Source organism: Lygodium microphyllum, chromosome 14 (genome assembly GCF_053477565.2).
Source record: "Lygodium microphyllum isolate KBCC chromosome 14, Lygodium_microphyllum_v1.1.10, whole genome shotgun sequence".
NCBI classification, from domain to species: Eukaryota; Viridiplantae; Streptophyta; class Polypodiopsida; order Schizaeales; family Lygodiaceae; genus Lygodium; species Lygodium microphyllum.
The window spans coordinates 8467848-8492365 of record NC_141148.1 but is presented as its reverse complement, the minus strand read 5'-3'; the positions used below and the strand labels follow the sequence as shown (position 1 = coordinate 8492365).

The following is a 24518-nucleotide window of genomic DNA, read 5'->3' as shown; positions in this document are numbered from 1 at the left end:
ATTCTGTTTCTGACACAGAGTCTACTGTTCCACCGGACCCCTCTGAGGAGTTACCACCGGTGGATATTCCAGAGTCTTCTGCTGATGAAGAACGACGAGGGGAGGTTCGGCCTCCTCCTCGCTGGGCCCGTGACACACTCCGTGATTCAGGGATCGAGGGGGTTCCTGAGGAGTGGGGACCGCAGGATGGTTCGCGGCGGTCACGGAGGCACCAGGCGCATTCTTCGGAGCTTGTTTGCTCCAACTATTGTTTGATGTCCCGTCTTATGCAGGATCGAGAGCCCACCTCCGTGAAGGAGGCTTTACAGTCCGCCCCATGGAAGAAAGCTATGGAAGCTGAGTTGGAGGCTATTGAGAGGAATGGCACTTGGTCACTTGTGCCACGCCCCCCGAAGAAGAAGGTGATTGGAGTCAAGTGGGTCTTCAAGACCAAATATCTCAGTGATGGTACTTTGGATAAGCACAAGGCTCGCCTTGTTGCTAAGGGTTTTGCCCAGCGCCCCGGGATTGACTGTCATGACACCTTTGCCCCTACAGCTCGTATGGCAACCATTAGAGCTGTTCTTGCTTTGGCTGGCCATAGGAGATGGCCTGTTTATCAGCTGGATGTGAAGTCGGCCTTCCTGAATGGTGATTTGAAGGAGGAGATCTATGTTGAGCAGCCTCCTGGCTTTGGTTCTTCGGATGGGAAAGTCTACAGGTTGAAGAAGGCCCTGTATGGTCTCAAGCAGGCCCCGCGAGCTTGGAACGAGAAGATTGATTCGTTCCTCCAGACTCAGTTGGGATATCGGCGGTCCAAGGCCGATCCGCAGCTGTATGTTCACACTTCCGGGGAAGGATGTGTGCTGTTTGTATTATATGTTGATGATTTGATTGTCACAGGTGATGATGCACAGCAGGTCCAGGAGACAAAGTCAGCTTTACATCGGACGTTCGAGATGACGGATTTGGGGCTACTCCATTTCTTTTTGGGCCATGAGATTTATCAGTCTCAGAGGGGATCTTTATCTCTCAACAGAGATATGTACAGGAGCTCTTGGTGTCTTTTGAGATGGAAGACTGTCGGGCCCTCTCTACTCCTATGGATCCGAATTGGAAGGCCACTTCCCATTCAGCTTCTCCTTTGGCGGATGCGTCCCGCTATCGACAGTTGATTGGGTCTTTGATTTGGCTTCTCAACACGAGGGTTGATCTATGTTTTGCTGTTGGGCTCTTGGTAGGGTTTATGAGTGAACCTAAGACGGTGCATTGGCAGGCTGCTCAGAGGATACTTTGGTATCTGAGGGGGATGTCTGATTTAGGGATTCATTACCCCGCAGGGACAGATGGGTCAGATCTTGTACTTGCAGGTTGGAGCGACTCGGATTGGGCCGGTGACGTGGACCACAGGTGGTCTACTCCAGGTTACTGCTTTACTTTGGGTGCAGGTGTTATTTCATGGAGTAGCAAGAAGCAGCCCACGGTAGCCCTTTCGTCTACTGAGGCGGAGTATCGGGCCGCGTCTTCCACCACATGCGAGGTTGTGTGGCTTCGAAGATTGTTGGAGGAGCTTGGGTGCAGCCGACTTGTTTCCAGGCTGCGCCCTGTTTCTGGCGCCCCAGTTCGTGGCAGATTTCGACTATTTAATAGTCGACACTTTCAGCAGTCTACACACTTCTTCTCTGACGCAGATTACAGACCGGTGACGCGCAGTCTCTGTCTCTGTTCACAGATTTCAGACAGCAGACAGTGCAGACTGCAGCAGACTTCGAGGTGGACAGCAGGTCGCATCGTCGAGGTGGAGACACGCAGTCCAGCGCACTGCGCCCGTGTATATCTTTGTATTCAGCATTCTTTATACAGCAAATCTTCATCGTCCACTGTCTCTTTCTCTCCCTTCTCTCTCTGCGTTCTCTCTCTCTCAGTCCTACGCTTCCGCACCGCTGCACTCTGACATAATTGATATCTTAGGGTCTTGGATCCCACATTGCGAAATAATTAGCTTGCACATCATATGTGCGAGTCATATTTGCACATTTAATTGACTTTCAATCAAATGTTGAGTAAAACATTAAAATTTTACGTCCTCATGACACAAGACCATATATGACACACATGATTGCTAACACCTTCTCTGAGATTCTAGATGTGGTGCAAGGCCAAAGGAGATGGAATGGGGTGGTAAGAAAAGTGTCATTGTCGATGATATCCATCAATGAAGAATGCTAGTTGAGGAGTAAGACCCCCTCTAGATGGTAGCCCGATCCGGTAGAGATCACCATAGGCCAATTGGGAGTAGAGAGGCCTCAGATGTATCATGTGATGCCGAATTGGGAATGGGTGAGCAAAGTCTTTTACCCAAATCAGGGACAAAACGGTTGCCTGGTTGGAGTAGCAGTCATTTGATCAGCAATGGTCAAAACAGTCTTGAAATCAGCAAAGAAAACACAGCAGGAGAACAGAATCTGAAATCTGATACCATGTCAGAAGTGAAGCACCAACGGAAGCGTAAATATCTGCTGTAATAAACCGATGAAACAAAAGACAAAAGAGAAAGGGAAAGAAAGAACATTAAAGAACCCAATACAAATGAGAGCTCATATGTATGCTTGGGAAATGAAATCCATATATCCAACACGAGACAATCGCATACAATAGTGAGTCACTGGTTGCATGGGCCGGCACTGATTTCTCTCTCCACATGTGTGATGGCAGATGAGTGACTGAGTGAGGAGGAGCCTAGATATATAGGACAAAAATATGTCCTCAATTTGATCAGGTCAGCCAAATTTAATGCTGGTCGGCCAGTAATAAATGCTAAATATGACCAAAATGAAGATCATAAAAATGCCTAAAATATCCTAAATAATGTGCCCAGCCTCTGCATGCACAGACTCACTCATGAGCTGACATATCTGCTAATAGTCAGATAGAGGTAGGATATGAAAAAGATGATGAGGAAGGATGGCATAGAAGGTGATGCATTGACTGAATGACCAGTGGAGTGGAAGGGCAACCATGAGTAGGGGCTAATGAGAAAACTGGCCGGTCCAGCAAATAGTGCCCAAAGTGCAAGATAGAATGCAGTAAAATGCTGCCTGTGCCTGACATAATATCCGTTCCGCCACATGGTATAAATAGCTGCCTAGAACAAAGGAAAAACAGGCTGTCAGGAGAAAAGCAAAAGCGGACCTCCACCTTAAGTGTCTAGGACAAATGATATAATGGACAGATACACTATCAGAGCTCCCAATGTCCTCATCAGACTCGGACTTTAGGGTCACAGGCAGGAGGTTACCATGTATGACACACGACTGCTCAGACAAAGCTCCCCCAATCCCAACTTTAAAATATAACACTCCAAAATCTTTCGACAGAAATTATAGTTGTGTTAGCTTTGATAGAGTAATCTGGAGGTTTTGGTGCTACTTAAGAGAATGGAAATGATGTCACGAGGACGTGAAAATTTGATGGTTTGCTTATGTTTAATTGACATTTGATTAAATGATTAATCAAATGTGCAATTAAAAGATGTTGCACATGTTGCAATTAAATGATTAATCAAATGTGCAATTAAAAGATGCACATGTGTTGCACATGTGAGGTGCAAGCTACTTTTTTACAGTTGAAGGCCCAAGGACCCTGTGAAAAAGATGGGTGCCAAAGGCAAAAGTGTAACTTGTTAGATTCTAGGTGAATTTTGGTGTCAGTTTGCCCCTAGGACCATTAATTGGCCATTCGGTGTCAATGGTGATACCAGGGACTAGGCATTAATTAATGGATTAATGCTTGTCCAAGGGTCAATTTGTTAGCCTGCTCTTTATCATTCTCAGTCTGTCATCTCCTGGTTGTGAGCTCCTGTCAGAGTCTGACAGGAGACAGAGGAGCTCTGTCAGTCTTTTTAGTGGCTGTCCTGGTTAGCCAGCAGCCTGTGGGTGTCATATAGCCCAAACTGGGCTGTTTTTCTGCAGTCGGCCCATTTTCTGGGCAGGTCGGCCAGATCTGGCCAAAGTCGGCCAGATCTGGCTGGTCGGCCAAATCTGGCCAGATCGGCCAGATTTGGCTGGTCGGCCAGTTTTCTGGCCTGGGGGCTATATATAGCAGCCCCCCCCCCAGTCATTCCAGTAGTGTGCTCTGCAGGTTCAGCACTGCCTCCGTCATCTCCGTCTCCGGCATTGGTGCTGCCACTGCTTCCATTCTGTCCTGGTCCCCTCACTGACGCTCCGGGCTGCGTGCAGGGACTGCTCTGTCTATTTCAGTGTATTCAGCATTCATCTCAGTCAGTGCAGACTTTCTTCCTTCATTCTCTGCTTTCTCTCTCCTCTCCTCTGTGTTCGTGTTCTTCTTCCGTTGCTCACTCTCACATGGTATCATCGCCTGATTGAGAGCACGGAGGACATACCCTCAGGAGTGAGATACCCTACTACTGCTGCCAACTGATCAACAACTGCCAGGCGACTTCTACAGGAGGCCTTTCAGCCTGCGTTTTGCTGCCCACGCTGTCTGCAGAGGCTGCCACGTCATCCAGCAACGCAGAAATCCTGCGTTTACCACCAGGCTGTCCCTCTTTCTGCTGGGCGACCACCCTACAGGCTGCGTTTTGCTGTCCTGCTGGCCGCTTTCACTCCAGGCGGCACATTCCTGCTGGCGACTTCTTTCCTGGTGCTGGTGGTCTCTTTCCTGGTTATCGACATCAGTTATCTTTGCGTTTTGTAGATCCAGGTGTTTGTAGGCACTCTCTGCCTGCGTCTTGGTGGTTGGTGATCACATTGCTGGTCCTATTTCGACAGCGACACAACTTTCTTTGGTATTTTGCAGATTGGAAGATGTCTTACCAGTTTTCAGGCTTTGAAGACTCAGAGGATGAACTTCTTTCTCATCATTCCTCTGAGCGGAGGCGGGATTATCGTGAGGTTCGACATCGGGAAGAACCTCCTGGCACTCGTCCTTCTTCAGTCCATGCATCTCAGAGGTTTCCATCTACCGCGAAGGTTTCTTCAGTGAAGACTGCTTCAGATGTGCGGATGCCTTCCTTGATTCCCTCTATTCAGGTGCCGATTCTCCCTTCCTTTTTGAAGGAAGATAAGTTGGATGGTTCCAACTACTCCCTATGGTCATGCAAGGTGGCCTGCATCCTCGATACCTTTGACTTTTGGGAGCTTGTTTCTTCGCCCATCGACCGTCCCCCCGTGGATTCGTCCGATGGCACCTCTATGGACCGTGCAGCCTTATGGGATAGGCTCAACTCTCGAGCTCGTTCCTTTCTTTTTATGAGTCTCCATGATTCTGTTCTTGTACATGTTCACAGGTTACAGACCACGGCGGAAGTGTGGACGAAGCTTGCGTCTTTGTATCAGCACAAGACATTTGCCCACAAGATTTCCCTGGAGAAGAAGTTGCGGATGCTCAGTCTTGATGGTTCTCCTTCCATGAAGGAGCACATCACGAAGATGGAGGATATGCGAGGCGAGCTAGCCTCTCTTGGTCGTTTGATATCGTCTGAGGATATGGCGATGATTCTGTTGACTCAGCTGCCATCACCCCGTTATGATGTCTTCTACACCAGCCTCATCACTTCGAGGACCCGTGAGACACTCCTATGGGAGGATCTTTCCTCGCTTGTCTTGGAGCATGACGAGCGACTCAAAGAGGTGGGAGCCAGTGGCTCCACCAAGGCATTTACGGCTGGCACAGGTGGCGGCAAGAAGAAGAAACAAAAGAAGGAGAAGGCCAAGGACAAGGAGGAGGAGGACAAGAAGGATGCGACGGAGAAGAAGCCCAAGTGTCCCCATTGTGGAAAGGGCACTCATCCCGAGGAGAAGTGTTGGTAGAAGTATCCCCATTTGAAGCCTAAGGAGAAGGACTCGAAGGCGGCCCCAGCCACAACAGAATCTGCGTTTGTGCATGTCTTTGTTGAGGAGGACACTGCCCTAGCTTCTACCACACAGGAGAAGCCTTGGCTCGTCGACAGTGGAGCATCTTCACATATGACCTTCCGTCAGGATTGGCTTCAGGATCTTCGTTCCAGAGGGGGTACAGTCACCATTGGTGACAATTCTACAGTTCTTGTTCGAGGCGTGGGGACTTTACCTATGTTTTCTGACAGGCGGTCTTCCTCCGTCAAAGTTCTCTATGTCCCTGATTTGGGTTTTAACCTATTATCTGTGCATGGCCTTACTCAGTTAGGTACCCGAGTCATTTTTACACAGGATGCAGTCACAGTGGAGGATGCTTCTACAGGTGATGCTCTCTGGACAGGTACACAGGAGGGTGGGCTTTATACGCTCACAGCCTTGGCTGCGCGGACTTCTCATGCGCTTGGGCTGCTTTGGCATGCTCGGTATGGTCATTTGAACCTTGATTCTCTTCGCCGGGCTTCTAGGAGGAAGATGGTGGAGGGACTTCCCGATTTCCCTCCTCTACACACTTTGTGCCCTAGCTGTTTGAGGGGCAAGCAGCACCGGGAGCCTCACCCGCAGGTTGCTTCTAGGAGGGCTACTTCTCCGCTTGAGTTGGTTCACACTGACCTTTGCGGACCTATGGGCACGGCCTCCCTTGGGAAGGCCAAGTATTTGATGCTGATTGTGGACGACTTTAGTCGTTATGTGTGGCCTTATTTCTTGGGAGTACAAGAGTGAGGCGTACTCCCGTTTCTGTGAGTGGCAGGTGTTTGTGGAGACCCAAACAACTTCCAAGGTTCGTGGCGTTCGAGCTGATCACGGTGGCGAGTTCACTTCTCACCTTTTCTCTCAGTTTTGCAGGGATCATGGTATTCGGGTGGAGTATTCCCATCCGAACACACCATCAGAGAATGGTGTGGTGGAGCGTGCGAATCAGACCATGATTGAGATGGCCCGATCTATGCTGGAGCATAGGGGTCTCCCTCATTTCCTTTGGGGTGAGGCGGTGGCTACAGCGGTGCATATTCGCAACCGCTCTCCGACTTCGGCGTTACAGGACATGACTCCGTATGAGGTTTTCTTTGGGAAGAAGCCTTCCGTGTCCCATTTTCGCATCTTTGGGTGCGATGCATTTGTCCATGTGGACAAGAAGAAGAGGAAGACGAAGTTCGACTCTAAGTCGAGAAAGCTTATCTTCGTTGGTTATAGTACGACCACGAAGGGATATCGGCTCTACGACCCGACGACGCGGAAGGTTGAGGTGAGCAGGGATGTGATCTTTGATGAGGCTTCGGCCTCTGAGGATCCGATTGATGGTTCCATTACAGATGTTTCTTCATCATCGACCGGAACCCCCCCCCCCCCCCCCCCCCCCCCCACCTTCTCTCCCTTCACTTCCTTCCAGGATGCCCCTTAGCACCCCCCCTATTCCTCCTTCTTCGGCTTCCGTTTCCCCTTTGGTGGATGTGACTCCGTCTTCTACGAGCTCTACTACCGCCACTTCGGGATCTTCACGGGATACACAGCCTTCTTCAGATGCGGAGGATCTATCTTCACTCGGTGAGGGGGAGTCCCTCTCCGATTTGGGTGCTTTGCAGGTTCCGGAGACCCCCGGGTCTCCCTCACAGCAGCAGGAGTCTCTCAGGATTCCTTTATGGTATCGCCGGCTCATGCAGGATTCAGATGTTACTCACTTTCCTACTTCTTCTACAGGTCCACGTCGATCAGCCCGTTTACAGGCCCAGCGGGACAGCTCACTATGTGTGAACTATGCTCTTATGTCACAGATTCTTCAAGATTCCGAGCCTTCCACTGTGGAGGAGGCTCTTGCACAGGATATTTGGAGACAGGCTATGCAGGCCGAGCTCGATTCCATCGAGCGAAACCATACGTGGGAGCTTGTACCGCGTCCCGCGAAACGGAAGGTGATTGGTGTGAAATGGGTCTTTAAGACCAAGTATCTTGCAGATGGCTCCTTGGACAAGCATAAGGCTAGGCTTGTTGCCAAGGGTTTTGCACAGCGTGCAGGGTTGGACTACTTTGAGACTTTTGCTCCTACAGCCAAGATGTCCACCATCTGAGTTCTTTTGGCTCTTGCTGCTCACCACCGTTGGCCTATCTATCAGATGGATGTCATGTCAGAGTGCAGCGGTGCGGAAGCGTAGGACTGAGAGAGAGAGAACGCAGAGAGAAAAGGGAGAGAAAGAGACAGTGTACAATGAAGATCTGCTGTATAAAGAATGCTGAATACAAAGATATACACGGGCGCAGTGCGCTGGACTGCGTGTCTCCACCTCGACGATGCGACCTGCTGTCCACCTCGAAGTCTGCTGCAGTCTGCACTGTCTGCTGTCTGAAATCTGTGAACAGAGACAGAAATCTGCACGGCACCGGTCTGTAATCTGCGACAGAGAATAGTGGCCAGACTGCTGAAAACGTCAGCAATAAATAGGCGAAAAATCACCTAGAATGGGGCGCCAAAATAGGGCGCAGCCTGGAATAAAATGGCTGCAGGCAGTCGGACTGCCACGTGGCAGTCTGACTGCACAGTCCGACTGCTGGACCAGCTGTGCTGCTGCCTAAAAAACAGGCTATGAACTCTAACACCCCCTCTCAGAGCCTGGACAGGGCAGAAGCCTGAGGGATCTGGAATGTTGCCGAAGTAGAGCCTGAGGAAGCGCCTTCGTAAACAAATCCGCAAGATTATCCTCCGTCTTGCAATACTCCACAGTGATGGTCTCATCCAGAAGCTTTTCTCGAATGAAGTGGTACTGAATCTCAATGTGCTTCGTCCGGGCATGAAAAACAGGGTTCCTTGCCAAGGCAATGCAACTCTCATTGTCACATCGCAGCAATGTAGGACGAGTCTGGGGGCACCCAAGCTCCTCCAACAATCTTCGAAGCCACACTACCTCGCATGTGGTGGAAGATGCGGCTCGATACTCCGCCTCAGTAGACGAAAGGGCTACCGTGGGCTGCTTCTTGCTACTCCATGAAATAACACCTGCACCCAAAGTAAAGCAGTAACCTGTTGTAGACCGCCTGTGGTCCACGTCATCGGCCCAATCCGAGTCGCTCCAACCTGCAAGTACAAGATCTGACCCATCTGTCCCTGCGGGGTAATGAATCCCCAAATCAGACGTCCCCCTCAGATACCGAAGTATCCTCTGAGCAGCCTGCCAATGCACCGTCTTAGGTTCACTCATGAACCCTGCCAAGAGCCCAACAACAAAACATAGATCAACCCTCGTGTTGAGAAGCCAAATCAAGGACCCTATCAACTGTCGATAGCGGGAAGCATCTGCCAAAGGAGAAGCTGAGTGGGAAGTGGCCTTCCAGTTCGGATCCATAGGAGTAGAGAGGGCCCGACAATCTTCCATCTCAAAAGACACCAAGAGCTCCTGTACATATCTCTGTTGGGAGATAAAGATCCCCCTCTCAGACTGATAAATCTCATGGCCTAAAAAGAAATGGAGTAGCCCCAAATCCGTCATCTCGAACGTCCGATGTAAAGCTGACTTTGTCTCCTGGACCTGCTGTGCATCATCACCTGTGACAATCAAATCATCAACATATAATACAAACAGCACACATCCTTCCCCGGAAGTGTGAACATACAGCTGCGGATCGGCCTTGGACCGCCGATATCCCAACTGAGTCTGGAGGAACGAATCAATCTTCTCGTTCCAAGCTCGCGGGGCCTGCTTGAGACCATACAGGGCCTTCTTCAACCTGTAGACTTTCCCATCCGAAGAACCAAAGCCAGGAGGTTGCTCAACGTAGATCTCCTCCTTCAAATCACCATTCAGGAAGGCCGACTTCACATCCAGCTGATAAACAGGCCATCTCCTATGGCCAGCCAAAGCAAGAACAGCTCTAATGGTTGCCATACGAGCTGTAGGGGCAAAGGTGTCATGACAGTCAATCCCGGGGCGCTGGGCAAAACCCTTAGCAACAAGGCGAGCCTTGTGCTTATCCAAAGTACCATCACTGAGATATTTGGTCTTGAAGACCCACTTGACTCCAATCACCTTCTTCTTCGGGGGGCGTGGCACAAGTGACCAAGTGCCATTCCTCTCAATAGCCTCCAACTCAGCTTCCATAGCTTTCTTCCATGGGGCGGACTGTAAAGCCTCCTTCACGGAGGTGGGCTCTCGATCCTGCATAAGACGGGACATCAAACAATAATTGGAGCAAACAAGCTCCGAAGAATGCGCCTGGTGCCTCCGTGACCGCCGCGGACCATCCTGCGGTCCCCACTCCTCAGGAACCCCCTCGATCCCTGAATCACGGAGTGTGTCACGGGCCCAGCGAGGAGGCCGAACCTCCCCTCGTCGTTCTCCTTCAGTAGAAGACTCTGGAATGTCCACCGGTGGTAACTCCTCAGAAGGATCCGGTGGAACAGTAGACTCTGTGTCAGAAACAGAATCATAATCAAACGGCATAGGCTCCAGTGGAACTGTAGAAGGAGCCAAACTCTCCCCTGGATCTCCAAGAACGGGATGCTCCTCACCCGTTGAAGAAGCCGGAACCTCCACAAACCGCACATCACGGCTAGTATATACATCCCGCTTGACGGGATCATACAGTCGGTAGCCTTGGGACTGGGAGCTGTAGCCAACAAATACCTGTTTTCGGGAAGCCGCTTCAAATTTGTCACGGTGAGCCTTGGGAATGTGAACATAGGCATCACACCCAAAGATCCGAAAGTAAGAAACATCTAGCTTCGTCCCAAAATAAGCCTCAAATGGAGTCATCCCTTCCACGGCCGAAGTAGGGGATCGATTAAGGATGTGGATTGCAGTAGCCACAGCCTCGGCCCACAGAACCTGAGGGGTCTGTCGGTGCTCCATCATGGTGCGCGCCATCTCGATCACACTGCGGTTCTTCCGTTCTAGAATACCATTTTCTTGAGGAGTATTGGTATTGGCAAACTCCTGGTGAATTCCTCTATCTGCACAAAACCGAGCAAATTCATTAGACACAAATTCACCTCCCTTGTCGGATCGCAAGGTCTTCAACGTCCGGCTTGATCGGTTCTCCTCAAAGAGAAGCCAATCCTTGAAGTGCGAGAAAGCTTCCGACTTTAGTGCGAAAAAATAGGCCCATGTCATCCTGCTGTAGTCATCCACGATCAGCATGAAGTACGAGCTCCCACGCAGGGACTCATTCCTCATAGGGCCACATAGATCCGTAGATACTAGCTCCATCGGTGAAGTAGACCGACGCGAAGCTGTGTGGGGAATGGCATCCCGATGCTGCTTCCCCCGTATGCAGGAGACACATGGCTGCTGGCTCACCACTATATCCGGCAACCCTCGAACAAGCTGTCCACGTGACGCCTTCCGAAGATAGTCATAGTTCAGGTGACCAAACCGAGCATGCCATAATTCAGACTGTGACTCTGAGGTAAGAAGAAGAGAAGAGAGGGCAGTGGAAGACTTCAGTTTGTAAATGCCGTTCTCCTCATATCCAGATGATAGAACCTTCCTTGATTCACGATCAAGGACTCGCACAGTAGAACTGTCAAATTCCACTAAAAGACCAAGGGAGCAAATCTTATGAACTGAAAGGAGATGGTACCCCAATCCTGGTACATGCAAAACCTCTGAGGTATGGGTGCCACCTCGTCCATCCGGAATAAGCTGCATCTTACCCCGACCTACAATAGAAACTGAAGAGCTGTCTCCAATGAGAACCTGTCCACGCGAAGGTCGCAGCTGGGCAACACCATCTGATGAAGGAGTCATGTGCCGTGAGGCACCACTATCAATAATCCACTCTCGAGATTGGGGAGCCGCCATCGCAGCATCAGAAGCATTCGGTGAAGCGTCCTCAATGACAACTAAATGTAGAAATGCAGCTGATGAGGGTGCAGCCACCGCTCCAGAATCCTTGGTTTCCTTCTTCTTGGTATCCTTCGAGTCTTTGTCAGGGCAATCCTTCTTCCAATGGCCAGTCTTTCCACAAATATGGCATGTGGAGTCTTTGTCCTTGTCCTTCTCCTTGTCCTTCTTGGACTTGTTATCCCCCTTCTTCTTCTTTTGGTCCTTCCCCTTCTTCTGAGAGGCTTGACCTGTCAACGCCTCCGTCTTGGAAGCATTCTGTCCCTTTAACTGTTCCTCTTGGTCCAAGACCATAGGAACCAACTCTTCCCACTGAAGAGTAGACTCTCGCCCTGAAGCAATAAGGGCAGAGTAAAATGTACCGAATCGTGGCGGCAACTGGGACAAGAGTGTAATCGCCATGTCTTCGGAGGAAATTGGCTTCCCCGCATTCTGAACTTGCATCTGTAGCTGCCTTAGCTTGTTAATGTGTTCCCTTAGCGAAGAAGACTTATTGACGGACAAGGTCCGCATCTGTACCTCCAAAGAAACCCTCTTCATCAGGGTCATCCGATTGTACATTTGATCAAGCTCCAGCCATATCTCACGAGCCACCGTCAAGTGCTCGATGTGAGCGATCACGGCTGTAGTGCATGATAGAAAGAGAAAGGATCGAATCCTGGCATTCAGTTTGTCCCAATGAGACTGGGCCCTGGCCAACTCCGCACGAGCATCGGAAGAGAGTTTGGGCTCATCTCTTACCGAAGGCCGGTCAATATCTTCCTGTACCAACTCCGCCAAATCATAGGACTCCAGAATGGCCAACATCATAACGCGCCAAATGCGGTAGTTGTCGCCGTCGAGCTTCTGATCTGTAGGAAGAGCTGGTAGGACAGGCACCTTCCGGTCCATAATCGCTTGGAACTCCAAGTGCATCTCTGTAGACATCTTCACCTGCAATGCCTTCTCAAACGCAAAAGCAGCCCCCTCTGACTGAGTAAACTCAGCCTGCTAAGGCTCTTCCGCGTCCCGAAGCTTCTTCACCCGCCGAAGGCGATGAAAAAGCAAAACCTGCACTTTTAGGTTGAAAACTCAAACTTCCTCCGCGTCAAACAGCAGTAAACAGCAGCAAATCCACCACCTGTACTCCTTTCCTGTGCGCCCACACTCGTTTCAGCCTTGTTCCAAGGCGCAGCCCTCCTGTCTGCCCTTAAACGCAAAAAACGCAAATTTGTGTCGCGATGGAAACTCATTTTCAGGTTGATTCTGCGCTCAGTCAGCCCTCAAACACTGCTCTGAAACCATGTCAGAGTGCAGCGGTGCGGAAGCGTAGGACTGAGAGAGAGAGAACGCAGAGAGAAAAGGGAGAGAAAGAGACAGTGTACAATGAAGATCTGCTGTATAAAGAATGCTGAATACAAAGATATACACGGGCGCAGTGCGCTGGACTGCGTGTCTCCACCTCGACGATGCGACCTGCTGTCCACCTCGAAGTCTGCTGCAGTCTGCACTGTCTGCTGTCTGAAATCTGTGAACAGAGACAGAAATCTGCACGGCACCGGTCTGTAATCTGCGACAGAGAATAGTGGCCAGACTGCTGAAAACGTCAGCAATAAATAGGCGAAAAATCACCTAGAACGGGGCGCCAAAATAGGGCGCAGCCTGGAATAAAATGGCTGCAGGCAGTCGGACTGCCACGTGGCAGTCCGACTGCACAGTCCGACTATGCAGCTGGTCCGACTGCTGGACCAGCTGTGCTGCTGCCTAAAAAACAGGCTATGAACTCTAACACGTCAAGTCTGCTTTTCTGAATGGCGTTCTTGAGGAGGAGATTTATGTTTCACAGCCTCCTGGTTTTCTTGTGCAGGGGAAGAAGGATCATGTCTACCGGCTGCGGAAGGCTCTTTATGGCCTAAAGCAGGCTCCTCGTGCTTGGTACCAGCGGATTGACCGCTTCTTTCTACAGAGTGGCTTTGCGCGCTCGGCTTATGATCCCAACCTCTACTTACGGGTTGTGGATTCTCTTTCGGTGTTCCTTATCTTGTATGTGGATGATCTTATCATTACAGGAAGCGACACTCAGCAGGTGGAGCATACACGGTCCATTCTTTAGTAGGAGTTTGACATGATGGATCTAGGGATCCTTCACTTCTTTCTAGGCCTGGAGATCTATCAGATGGCACAGGGCATTTTTATCTCGCAGCACAGGTACATCTCCGAGCTTCTTTCGGAGTTTGATATGGCTGAGTGTCGGCCTCTCTCCTGCCCCATGGACCCCGAGTCCAAGCTTTTGACAACTGGAGTTCCCCTTACTGATCCCACCCGTTACAGGTGCCTTGTCGGCTCTCTTATCTGGCTGCTTCACACTCGGCCGGATATCTCCTTTGTGGTGGCTTTATTGTCTTCTTTTATGCAGACTCCTACCCAGGATCACTGGCAGGCGGCCTTGCGGGTTCTTCGTTATTTACAGGGGACTCGATCCTTCGGGATCATGTATGGAGATGGGATTACCCTTTCTGGATGGAGTGATTCTGATTGGGCAGGTGATGTGGATTCGAGACGATCCACTACAGGTTATGCTTTCACCCTTGGATCTGGTGCTGTCTCTTGGAGCAGCAAGAAGCAGCCTACTGTGGCACTTTCTTCTACAGAGGCCGAGTATCGGGCCCTATGTTCGACCGCTATGGAGGCAGTTTGGCTCCGTCGCTTACTCGCGGAGATTGGCTTTTCCCAGACCGGACCTACGGAGCTGTGCGTGGATAACCAGAGTGCTCTTGCTCTGGCCAAGAACCCGGTGTTTCATGCTCGCACGAAGCACATTGAGGTTCAGTATCACTATGTTCGAGAGCGGATCGTGGATTCGGAGCTGGTGGTGGTCTATTGTCCTATGGCGGCCAATGCAGCTGATCTCTTTACGAAGCCTTTGCCTCAGGCTTCTTTGCTTCATCACATGCGGTTCTTGGGTCTTCAGACTCTCCCAGGAGTTGAGAGGGGGTGTTAGCCTGCTCTTTATCATTCTCAGTCTGTCATCTCCTGGTTGTGAGCTCCTGTCAGAGTCTGACAGGAGATAGAGGAGCTCTATCAGTCTTTTTAGTGGCTGTCCTGGTTAGCCAGCAGCCTGTGGGTGTCATACAGCCCAAACTGGGCTGTTTTTCTGCAGTCGGCCCATTTTCTGGGCAGGTCGGCCAGATCTGGCCAAAGTCGGCCAGATCTGGCTGGTCGGCCAAATCTGGCCAGGTCGGCCAGATTTGGCTGGTCGGCCAGTTTTCTGGCCTGGGGGCTATATATAGCAGCCCCCCCCCCCCCCCCCAGTCATTCCAGTAGTGTGCTCTGCAGGTTCAGCACTGCCTTCGTCATCTCCGTCTCCGGCATTGGTGCTGCCACTGCTTCCAGTCTGTCCTGGTCCCCTCACTGACGCTCTGGGCTGCGTGCAGGGACTGCTCTGTCCATTTCAGTGTATTCAGCATTCATCTCAGTCAGTGCAGACTTTCTTCCTTCATTCTCTGCTTTCTCTCTCCTCTCCTCTGTGTTCGTGTTCTTCCGTTGCGCACTCTCACACAATTAATGCATGGGACCACTTTGGGTTGCAAATGGCCTAGCCAATTAATTTTGGATGGGCAAGGTCAATTTTCTGGGCATGGATTAAGGGTTGAATTAATTTTCAGAATTAATTAATTCTGAAAATTAATTAAATGACTGGAAATCGCTGAAAATGGATTAAGAAAGCTGCCACTTGACAAAACTTTCCCATGCAAGTAGGGGAAAGGCTAAATAGGGCTGAAGGGAGAGGAAAATCTCATTTTTTCATTTTGGAGCTGTTGGATTGTTGCTGCCAACTTTTGGGGCCATTTCCCAGCCATTGGAGACCATTTTGGTGATGGAGATTGCATATTCTTGACCTTGGGAAGCTGGCAATTGCTGCTGATGCACTTTCTTCTGAAGATCACAGTCTCTTATGCTCCTATTGTTGTTGGTGCATCCATTTGGGGCTGGTACAGCAGGGCAGCAGCTGATTTTGATCAGTTCTTCGTGACAAATCTCAGAATTCTCTCTCTACAGCATTCTCTCATCTCCTTCAGCCTATGCTCAGCCATTCTCAGCAATTCTTAGCCATTCGGAGGGGATCTCAGCCATTTTTGGTGGGCTGATTTGTAATTTTTGCAGTGAACCCTAATTTACAACAGAAATCAGGGTTTAGCAGCCACCTTGGGATCCGTGCCAGAGATTGAAGGCTCAAGGGACTGAAATCAGCAGCTGATAATTGAAGATTATCAAGGGAATTCAGGAGCCAGCCCATCCCGAATTGATTTGGGGCAGTATTTGGCCAGCCAAGGGTCAAATTGGAGAAGAAGTCCTGGGTGAATCAAGGGCAAATGACCCAAAAGGCAGCGATTGCTGGTCATTTATGACAGCAAGAGCAATTGGTTAGCAGGAGGAGATTGAAGAATCTCGAATTGTACTCCTTCCAATTGAATGAAAGCTAAAGAAATACCGCAAGGGGCGCCAATTTTGGGGCCAACAGGGTGTCAACTGTCCAAGAATGTTATGGTAAAGTGTGTATTTCATTTTATGTGCATTTATTTATTGCTGTAATTAACTCTTAAATCAGGTTATCACCACCCATTCCAAGAAGGAAGGCTGGTTTCAAATGATATAAAACAAAACATGCAATGTTAGTGGATGCATGTCAACTGAGATTTGTTAAGTGAGGGATTTTGTTTTTCATGAAGTTTATACAAAGTATATAGATTATCTGTAATTTTCCCACCTTTTGAGGTATGAAAATATTAAGGCTCTCTACTGCCATTAGAGTCCATATTCTGCTTGTATGTATGGCATTAAGGCTTTTTATGGTGATAGTTTTATACTCATAAGACTACCTTTTTGCAGGAAATGCCGGAAGAAAATATGCTGGTAGATCGTATGGTTGCAGTGCTGCAGACCCCATTGGAGAAGAAAGGGACTAAGATCAAAGAACTCAACCTAAAGGTTGATGAATTCTCACATCTGAATGATGTGACCTGCTGTCAAGCTGAGCAGAAACTCCCAGAGCATGGTGTGGCAGTGACTGTTCTTAGCGTGCTTCTGCGCAGACTGTTCACCATTGTTTCTCAGCGAAGGGATGCAAGTATAGAGATTGAGCAGATGATTGAGTGCCTGCAACTTGCAGGAACTCAAGAAACTGGCTTGTTTCTTCCTAGCCATAACTGGTTGCTTCATGAGTGTAATAGATTGATTGATGAGCTGCTGCAGGAGTTAGAAGAAAAGGGGCAGATGCAAGAAATGGTAGGGAACATGGAAGCTTTGCTGTTCACGAAAGATTCTCAGATAGAAGAGCTCATGGAGAAGGTGACAGAGCTTTCACATAATGTTGAGCTGATGTCCTTTGAATGCGTTAAAGCTGCTGAAGAGAAGCACTGCCTGAATAATGAGCTATCAAAATTACAGGGCATGGTTGTTGATGTTGAGTTCCTCTCAAAAAAGGTTGAAGAACTAGAGGGTTTGTTGTCAAGAAGAGAGTCTGATGTAAAGGAGCTTTCAAAGAAGGTTCTTGATATGTCAAAAAGCTTTGATCTCATGTCTGCAGAAACTGTTAAAAGGTCTGAAGAAAAGCACTTGTTAGAAGAAGAGCTAAATGAATTGCGGAGTTCAAAGTCTTTGTTGGCACTAAAAGAGACTGAGATGGAGGATCTTAGCAACAAGGTGGTTGATCTTTCATTGAGATGCGAAGTCATGTCAGCAGAAGCTGTTGAGGTTGCCAAAGGAAAAATGGAACTTGAAGAAAAGTTAAAGGAACTGCTGTCTGTGCACATTCAGATGGAGGACCTCACAAAAAAGAATTTAGAGTTGGAGGATCTGTTGTCAAGAAGAGAGTGTCATATTGAGGATCTCAACCTGAGAGTTGTTGAACTTTCTCAGAAATATGAGTCAATATCCACGGAAGCAAGTAAAACAATTGAAGCAAAAAGCATTGTAGAAGAAGAAGTTGAAAGACTGCGTAGTTTGAATGGTGAACATGAAGCAACATATGCAAGATTGACATCACATGCTAGTGCCATTGCCCATGAAGTATGTACAGTATTGAGCGAGTCTACTGGTTGTTGCCCAGAGGTCATGGACAAGGATGTGGTGAGTGACTTGGATGTCTGTGCAACAACTTTGTTAGCACAATATGATGCTGCTTGCAGACAAATTAAAGAGTTACAGAAAAATTCAGAAGCTCCCCCAATGCCTGAAGAAGCTTCTGCAGTTGGGTTGGAATTGGAACACTTGAAGACACTCATACTATTGAAGGAAGAAGAATCATCTAAATTACATGAACAGATTCACCAGTTGCAGCAGGATCTTGACAAAACAAGGCATCAAATGGAAAACAAATCTTCTGAACTACAACAAGCAGAGCAAAAATTGCTAACTGTTCGAGAAAAGCTGAGTATGGCAGTTAGTAGAGGAAAAGGTATTGTTCAGCAGCGAGATAACTTGAAGCAGTTACTTGCAGAAAATGCTGCAGAGTTAGAAGAATTGCGGTCTTCTTATAAGCAGGAGCTGCAGCTGAAATCTGCAGCTTTGCAGGAAGCTGAAAGCAAGCTAAAACTTTTTGCAGAGGCAGGGGAGCGGGTAGAAGCTTTGGAGTCGGAACTTTCTTATATTCGGAACTCTGCAAATATGTTGCGGGAATCATTTCTGCAAAAGGATGCTGTACTGCAGAAAGTTGAGGAGCTTCTGGAAGATCCAAGTCTACCAGACAAGTTGCATGCTAAGGAAACTGCAGAAAAAGTAGAGTGGCTCATTGGAGCGTACAGCCAGGGACATATGGGTTCAAACCAGGTAGAGGTGGTGGAAGGGCATTCCCCAGAGTTGCCAAAAACAGGCAAAGAGGTATATGAGCTTTCAAGTAGGGATTTGGTGCCTTACACTCAAGAGATTGAGGAGCATAGTAGAAAGTATGAAGATCTACAGCGCAAGTATCGCAGCATGGCAGAGCAGTCAGCAATGTTAGAACAATGCCTGTTAGAAAGGAATTACCTGATCCAAAAGTGGGAGGAAGTGCTAGATAATATTAATATGCCATCTTCAGTAATGTCCAAGGAACCTGAAGATAGACTGGAGTGGCTAGGCACAGCAGTCTCTGATTCACAGATTTTAACAGCTGAACTCCAGCATGAGCTAGAGATTTCACGAGAAACCATTGATACCCTGAACCTAAACCTACAGAAATTGGAGCATAACAATCATGCACTTTCATCTGAACTAGAGGCAAAAGACTCGCAGCTCAAAAATCTGGAGGAGGAGAACCATAGATTCTCAATTGAGCTAGTGGCAAAAGATTCTGAGCTTAAAAACCTGACGATGGAGTTAGAGGAGTTGACTTCTAGGCAAGAGAGTGTCTGGACAAGATCGACTGAAGGTAGCATTGAATATGTTGAACAATACCGAGAAGTACAACAGGAGTCTAGTAAGAGGCCACAGTTGCTTGAACAAAACACAGATATAAAGGATGTAGTCACTCACATTCATGATTTGATGGGTGATGTTATAGAGGATCAGGAGTTGGACGTGATCTGTTCAGCTGATTCTATAAATATAGTTTTTGAAAGATCTGTACAGGCTCTTGTAGAAAAGTACAAATTGGCTTCCGAGGAAGCTGCAGGTCTGAGTAGCCAGGTGACTGAATTGCTTTCTCATATAAGCATCTCTGAAAAAACAGATGAAGATTTTGCTAGGTTTGAACATCATCTGCAGCTTGTGCAAGAAGAACTGACAGTAAAGTTGCAAGAAATAAAAAGGGTGACTTCGCAAAGTGAAGAGCTTAAAGCAATGAATTCAACACTTGAGGAGAAATCCAATGAGCTATTACAGCAAAATCAAAAGTTAACAGACGAGCTTGCTTTTTTAAGAGGAGAGTTTACGAAATCACAGTTGGAAGCTGAGGAGAAGCTCTCTTCTGTCAGAGAGAAGCTTAATACTGCTGTGAAGAGAGGGAAGAATTTGGTTCAGCTGCGTGACAACTTAAGACAGTCTTTGGAAGAGAGAAATGTAGAACTCAATCAGGTAAAGCAGGAGTCTCAAGCACTGAGTTTGTCTTTAGGAGAAGCAGATCAAAGGATCAGACGTTTGATGGAGCAAATGGAGGGGTTAGAATCAGAACTGTTGTCTGCAAAAGCTTATGCAACTGATTTGGAGCAGTCACTGCAGGAGAGCAACCGAATGTTCCAGAAAGTTGCAGCAGTTCTTGATAAAATAAGTGCACAAGGAATTTCTCTGTCTGGAGATCCGTTGGAGAAAATACAGTGGCTCTTACAAGCATTCATGGATGCACAAAGGAAGGTGGGAGTCTCTGAGCAAGAAGCCAAGAAATCAAAAAAGGGTGCTGAATTGTTGGCCCTTCAAGTAGAAGAAGCACAGGAAAGGATGGAATCTTTAAATGAAGAGCTCTCCCATGCTGAAAACAAATTGTCCATATTGGCAGAGGAGAAGAAAACAGCTGAGACAGCAAAAGCTGAGGCTGGACTGCGCCTTGAACATGCAATGGCAAAGATAAACTCCCTTTTATTTGAGCTAACTGAGCTAAGAGAATCGAAAGCAAACCTGGAACGTGAGAACAGCACTTTGAAAGACAACTTGAGTGCACAGATGGAGGAAATTAGACAAGAACAAGTGAAAGCTGAGCAGCAACATAAAGACTCAGCTGATTTGCACATGAAGCTGCAGAATCTGAAAGACAAGCAGGCTACTCTGCTAAATGTTGTTGCAGGTGAGACTTTAAGATTGATAGAGGATGTAAGAAGCACAAAGGCTTTTGCGGTTGAGGTCTCTGGGTGGTTTTCTTCACTGGAAAAACGGAGCAATCTGTTTGCTGTGACTTCTGTTGAGAGCCATCCTTCTAACTGGAGGTCAGAGGTAGTAGAAGACTTTCCCTTATATGATTACATGTTATTGTAGTATTGACAAAAAGTCATTGGGTTTTGTTGCTGCAATGATACTGTTTTCATTAGACATGCTATACAGCTTTTGAACTTCGACATTCATACATGTATCTTAAATTAATTGCAGTTTTCAGCGAGTGTGAGAAACCCATCAAAAGGCTGGACCCAAACCAACTTTGTAGCTTCATTAAAATTGCAATGTGAAGAAATGGATAAAGAACTGCAGGGTTTTGGAGACTTTTACAGAAGTTCAGTAACAGTGTTGACTCAAGATTCTGCATCAGTCCCAAAACTTCTACAGGAGGTGTGTAATTCTATGTACCGGTTTAGGCAAGAGATGAACTTAGTTGATAGGGGTAATGATCTTGCTTCTGCTTTAAAGTCCTACATGCTTGAAAAAGATAAGGAGGCTCTCCACTTAGAGGGAGAACTGAAGACATTTATAGAACGGGTCAAATACACAGCTGATGAGGTTGAACTTTTGAAAATGCAAGTGCAAGGCCAAAGGCCTTGGAGTAGTTCCTTGTCATACCGTTCTTATGAAGGTGCTTTGGACGGCGTGAATGTCAAGGACTTACTGAAATTTGCAGATTCTTTGGCACAGAGGATTGATTCTAATGTCAAGGACCTCCATAGCTTTGAACAATCTAGGGAAGCTAAGCTCGATGAAATGATTTCCTCTCTTGAATCGAAGGCCAACATAAAGATATGTGAGCTACAGACAGGACTTGAAGAAGCTCAGCTGAAAATTACTCTGTTGCAGAGTACCAAGCAAGAGCTAGATTCATTACAAAATAACTTATCCATGAAGGAACAGGGTATGTTTTCAAGTTTTTTTCTGTTTTACTTCTGAATTTTCATTTTGATCTGAAAAGTGTGGTCTTTTCTTCCCATTTTTCCTTCTCTTTCATTTCAGAGAAGGAAGACCTTATTCAAGCCTTACATCAGGCAGAAGGAAAAATTGGAGGGCTTTCCACTAGAGTCGAGGAGCTTGAGAAAGCAAACCAGGAGCTGGAGGCCTCGCTTGGGAAAGCTTCGAGCAGATTCTCTGCCACTATAAATAGCTTCAATAACTTTCAGAGGCTCTCTGAAAAGCTTATTGCAGAAGCTGAAAGTGTGCATGAATTGTTGGAAGCCCGTGATGCAGAAATGTCTCAGCTAAGAGACGAACTTGACACTCGTAGAACTGAGGCGACAAGCCTTCAGAGAATGGTTGATGAGAAGACACTTCTTCTGGCACAGCTCCACAGGCGCATTCATGATGTTGTTGGTGCAACAAATGTTGGAGGTCGTGGAATTGTTTCTGATTTGTTATTTGAACAGGATGTGGGTACCACACAAGAGCAACTTGATAGTCTTCTAACCAGCATTCAGTCTGGGACGGACAACTTGCGTGTACAGCTCGCCAGAAAAGATGCTTTACTGCAGGACTTGCAAATGCGACATGATGAGTTGGCTGGCAAAATAATCTCTTTGCAAGGAGCTCTTCAGGATAATCAAGCTCAGCTGCAGAGGCTGAGAGTATCAAGTGTGTCTGACAATATGGGGATATCAGCTGATATTGACGAAATGGTAACTCATATGACACTATGTTGATCTCTGTCTTTACAAAAATTGTGCTGTGGAAGTATGTGTAGGTTGACTAAAGATTTGAAGCTGCTATTCTGCAGGGAAACAGGAGTAAACATATAATGCCAGTAGGTGCTGCAACTCATGTCCGGGGTACTCGGAAAGCACCTGTATTGGATCACCAATCTATTGATGTTGATACAGAAGCAACTGGGTCATCTGTGGGCCTGAATGACGATGACAAAGGTCTGGTTTATTTGTGAGAGTTTTTGCTTAGTTTATTGACATCAGAAAATATATTTTCAGCCAATCTTTTGGGTTGTGCAGGCCATGTATTCAAGCCTCTTACTTCTTCGAGATTAGTCCCACGAGGCACACGCTTCTTGGTGGATAGGATAGATGGGTTTTGGTAAGCAACTAATCTTATTTTACTCTTCTGTTAATGCGAGTGTGTTTCAGGTTTTCGTTGCTTTTTCAGAGTTCAGAGTAATGCTTTTTCTCAATAACATTTGCATGCAATTTCATCCTATAACATGGGAAACTTCATATTGATATCTTGTGCAAAGATTCATCAACAGTATTGCAGTTTCCTGAAGTTGCAGAGCAAATTCACTTCCTAAAGCTTGGCACCTTCTATGTTAGTTTCATGGGAAAATACTTCAAAAAAGGTTGAAGTTTTATGTGGAGTTATGCCTGCCTTTTAGGGTTGCTGGAGACAGATTGCTGATGAGAAAGCCAGGGGCAAGACTGAGTGTCATTTTGTACTGGGTCGCTTTGCATATCTGGATGCTCACACTACTGTTATGAAAAAGATTGCAAGAGTAAGTGCATCTGAGTTGAATATTAATCGAAAGTCGTTTATGCTGTAAGTGCATCTGGGGTGAATATGAATTGAAAGTCATCCATGCTGTTTTTGTTAAGTGGCAAGTCTGTAGAGTTGATTTGCACATGGATTGGTTTGTTGCTACTTAGGACTGGAGCAAAACGAGGTTGCTTTCCTTGATATAAGGAATATGCATTTCTATTGTGTAAGAGCATTGGCTTGCCATCATATATCAACATCACATTATCGAAAATTTCAACACATAACTTTACCAGGTACTTCAAAGTGCACACTGCTATCAATATAAAAGTTTGTGGACTGTAGTTTCTGACCAGGTTAACTAAGGTTTACATTTCAGGGATGGACTCTCAACTACAAATCATCATCCACTCTAGTTGTGATAATCCAGAGTTTTTGTCCTGTGCTAAATTGGGAAGCAGATGACATCGGTACTACAATTTCCTTGCACTTGCAGGAACTATAGTTTGGATTACGTCAAAGAAGCTTTTGCAGGGAGATATCTGCTCTTATGCGACTCACTCTGCAATCTTGAACCCACATTCCTTGTGTACTGTAGATCTTCTGTACAATCTGTATTGTAGATTTTTCTCTTGATCATTATAAGGAAGAGCATTTTAAATTGCTCTGCCAGTGAATGAAGAAAAGAAAGAATCTTTGGTTTGGTACTAAGTTAAACCATAGCCAAAGCAAACACATTCTTTATTACAGGCAAAATTGTACACTGAGCCAATTTTTTTGGGAGGGTACAAAATACATGGAAGAGGTAGACAGTAGATTGTCCATCTGTGCCCATATTTTATTAATAAAGCAACAAAGTTCGTCTTCTGAGAGTACCAGATGCATTATGAGCTAGACAGTGTTGTTGCCTGACTGGGTTGATCTTCTATGGATAATAAAGGCAGGCCCTGAATGAGTGTTGAGTTTGCTCCTTAAACAGCATGTTCTTTTTTCTACATATTATGTACTATGGTTTTTGATGACGGCGTTATATATCGACCCCCGCTATATCCACTCCCCCCAACCCCGCCCCCACCTGCTCGCCCACCAACCAAAAGAAAAGAAAAAAAGGCTAAACATGATCACACCGCCTTTAAAAAGCCTGCTGGTTGCAGAGTATGTTACAAGGCTAGTAGTGGGTCCTGTCTCTTCATGCTACAAGCTGGCAATGTACCAGTGCCCATGAAAGCACCATTATTAAAGTTTACCTATGATCTTAATAGCGTGTATTGTTAGAATTTAGCAAGGCGCATCAGATTGTGCAGTCATTTGGGTGTTGCCATCCCATCAGCATGGACTGCAGTCTGTGGTCATCTTTTGCCTTGATTCGGTGCTAACACAAGCATGGACATATTCCCAGCATGCCCATGCAGTTGACAATGTGTCAAATTTGTTTTTGACATTTCTTGGGTTTCTTGCTAACTGTTACTAGAATGGGAAGTGTGAAAGAACTTTTAAATTAATTATGCATTCACCT

The 24518-nt window shown here is 47.1% G+C and overlaps 1 protein-coding gene across 1 annotated transcript in view; it reads left to right on the top strand.

Moving 5' to 3' along the window:
• Positions 1 to 23869, top strand: part of LOC148025302 (uncharacterized) — a 33992-nt gene extending 10123 nt beyond the window's left edge. Inside the window, exons 3-10 of the mRNA XM_087692329.1 lie at positions 16595 to 20605; positions 20759 to 21449; positions 21548 to 22203; positions 22302 to 22446; positions 22528 to 22609; positions 22905 to 23021; positions 23173 to 23298; positions 23382 to 23869. Coding sequence (XP_087548455.1) covers positions 16595 to 20605; positions 20759 to 21449; positions 21548 to 22203; positions 22302 to 22446; positions 22528 to 22609; positions 22905 to 23007 — 5688 coding nt within the window. The 3' untranslated portion in view covers positions 23008 to 23021; positions 23173 to 23298; positions 23382 to 23869. The remainder of the gene's footprint in view (positions 1 to 16594; positions 20606 to 20758; positions 21450 to 21547; positions 22204 to 22301; positions 22447 to 22527; positions 22610 to 22904; positions 23022 to 23172; positions 23299 to 23381) is intronic.
• Positions 23870 to 24518: the final 649 nt, after the last annotated feature.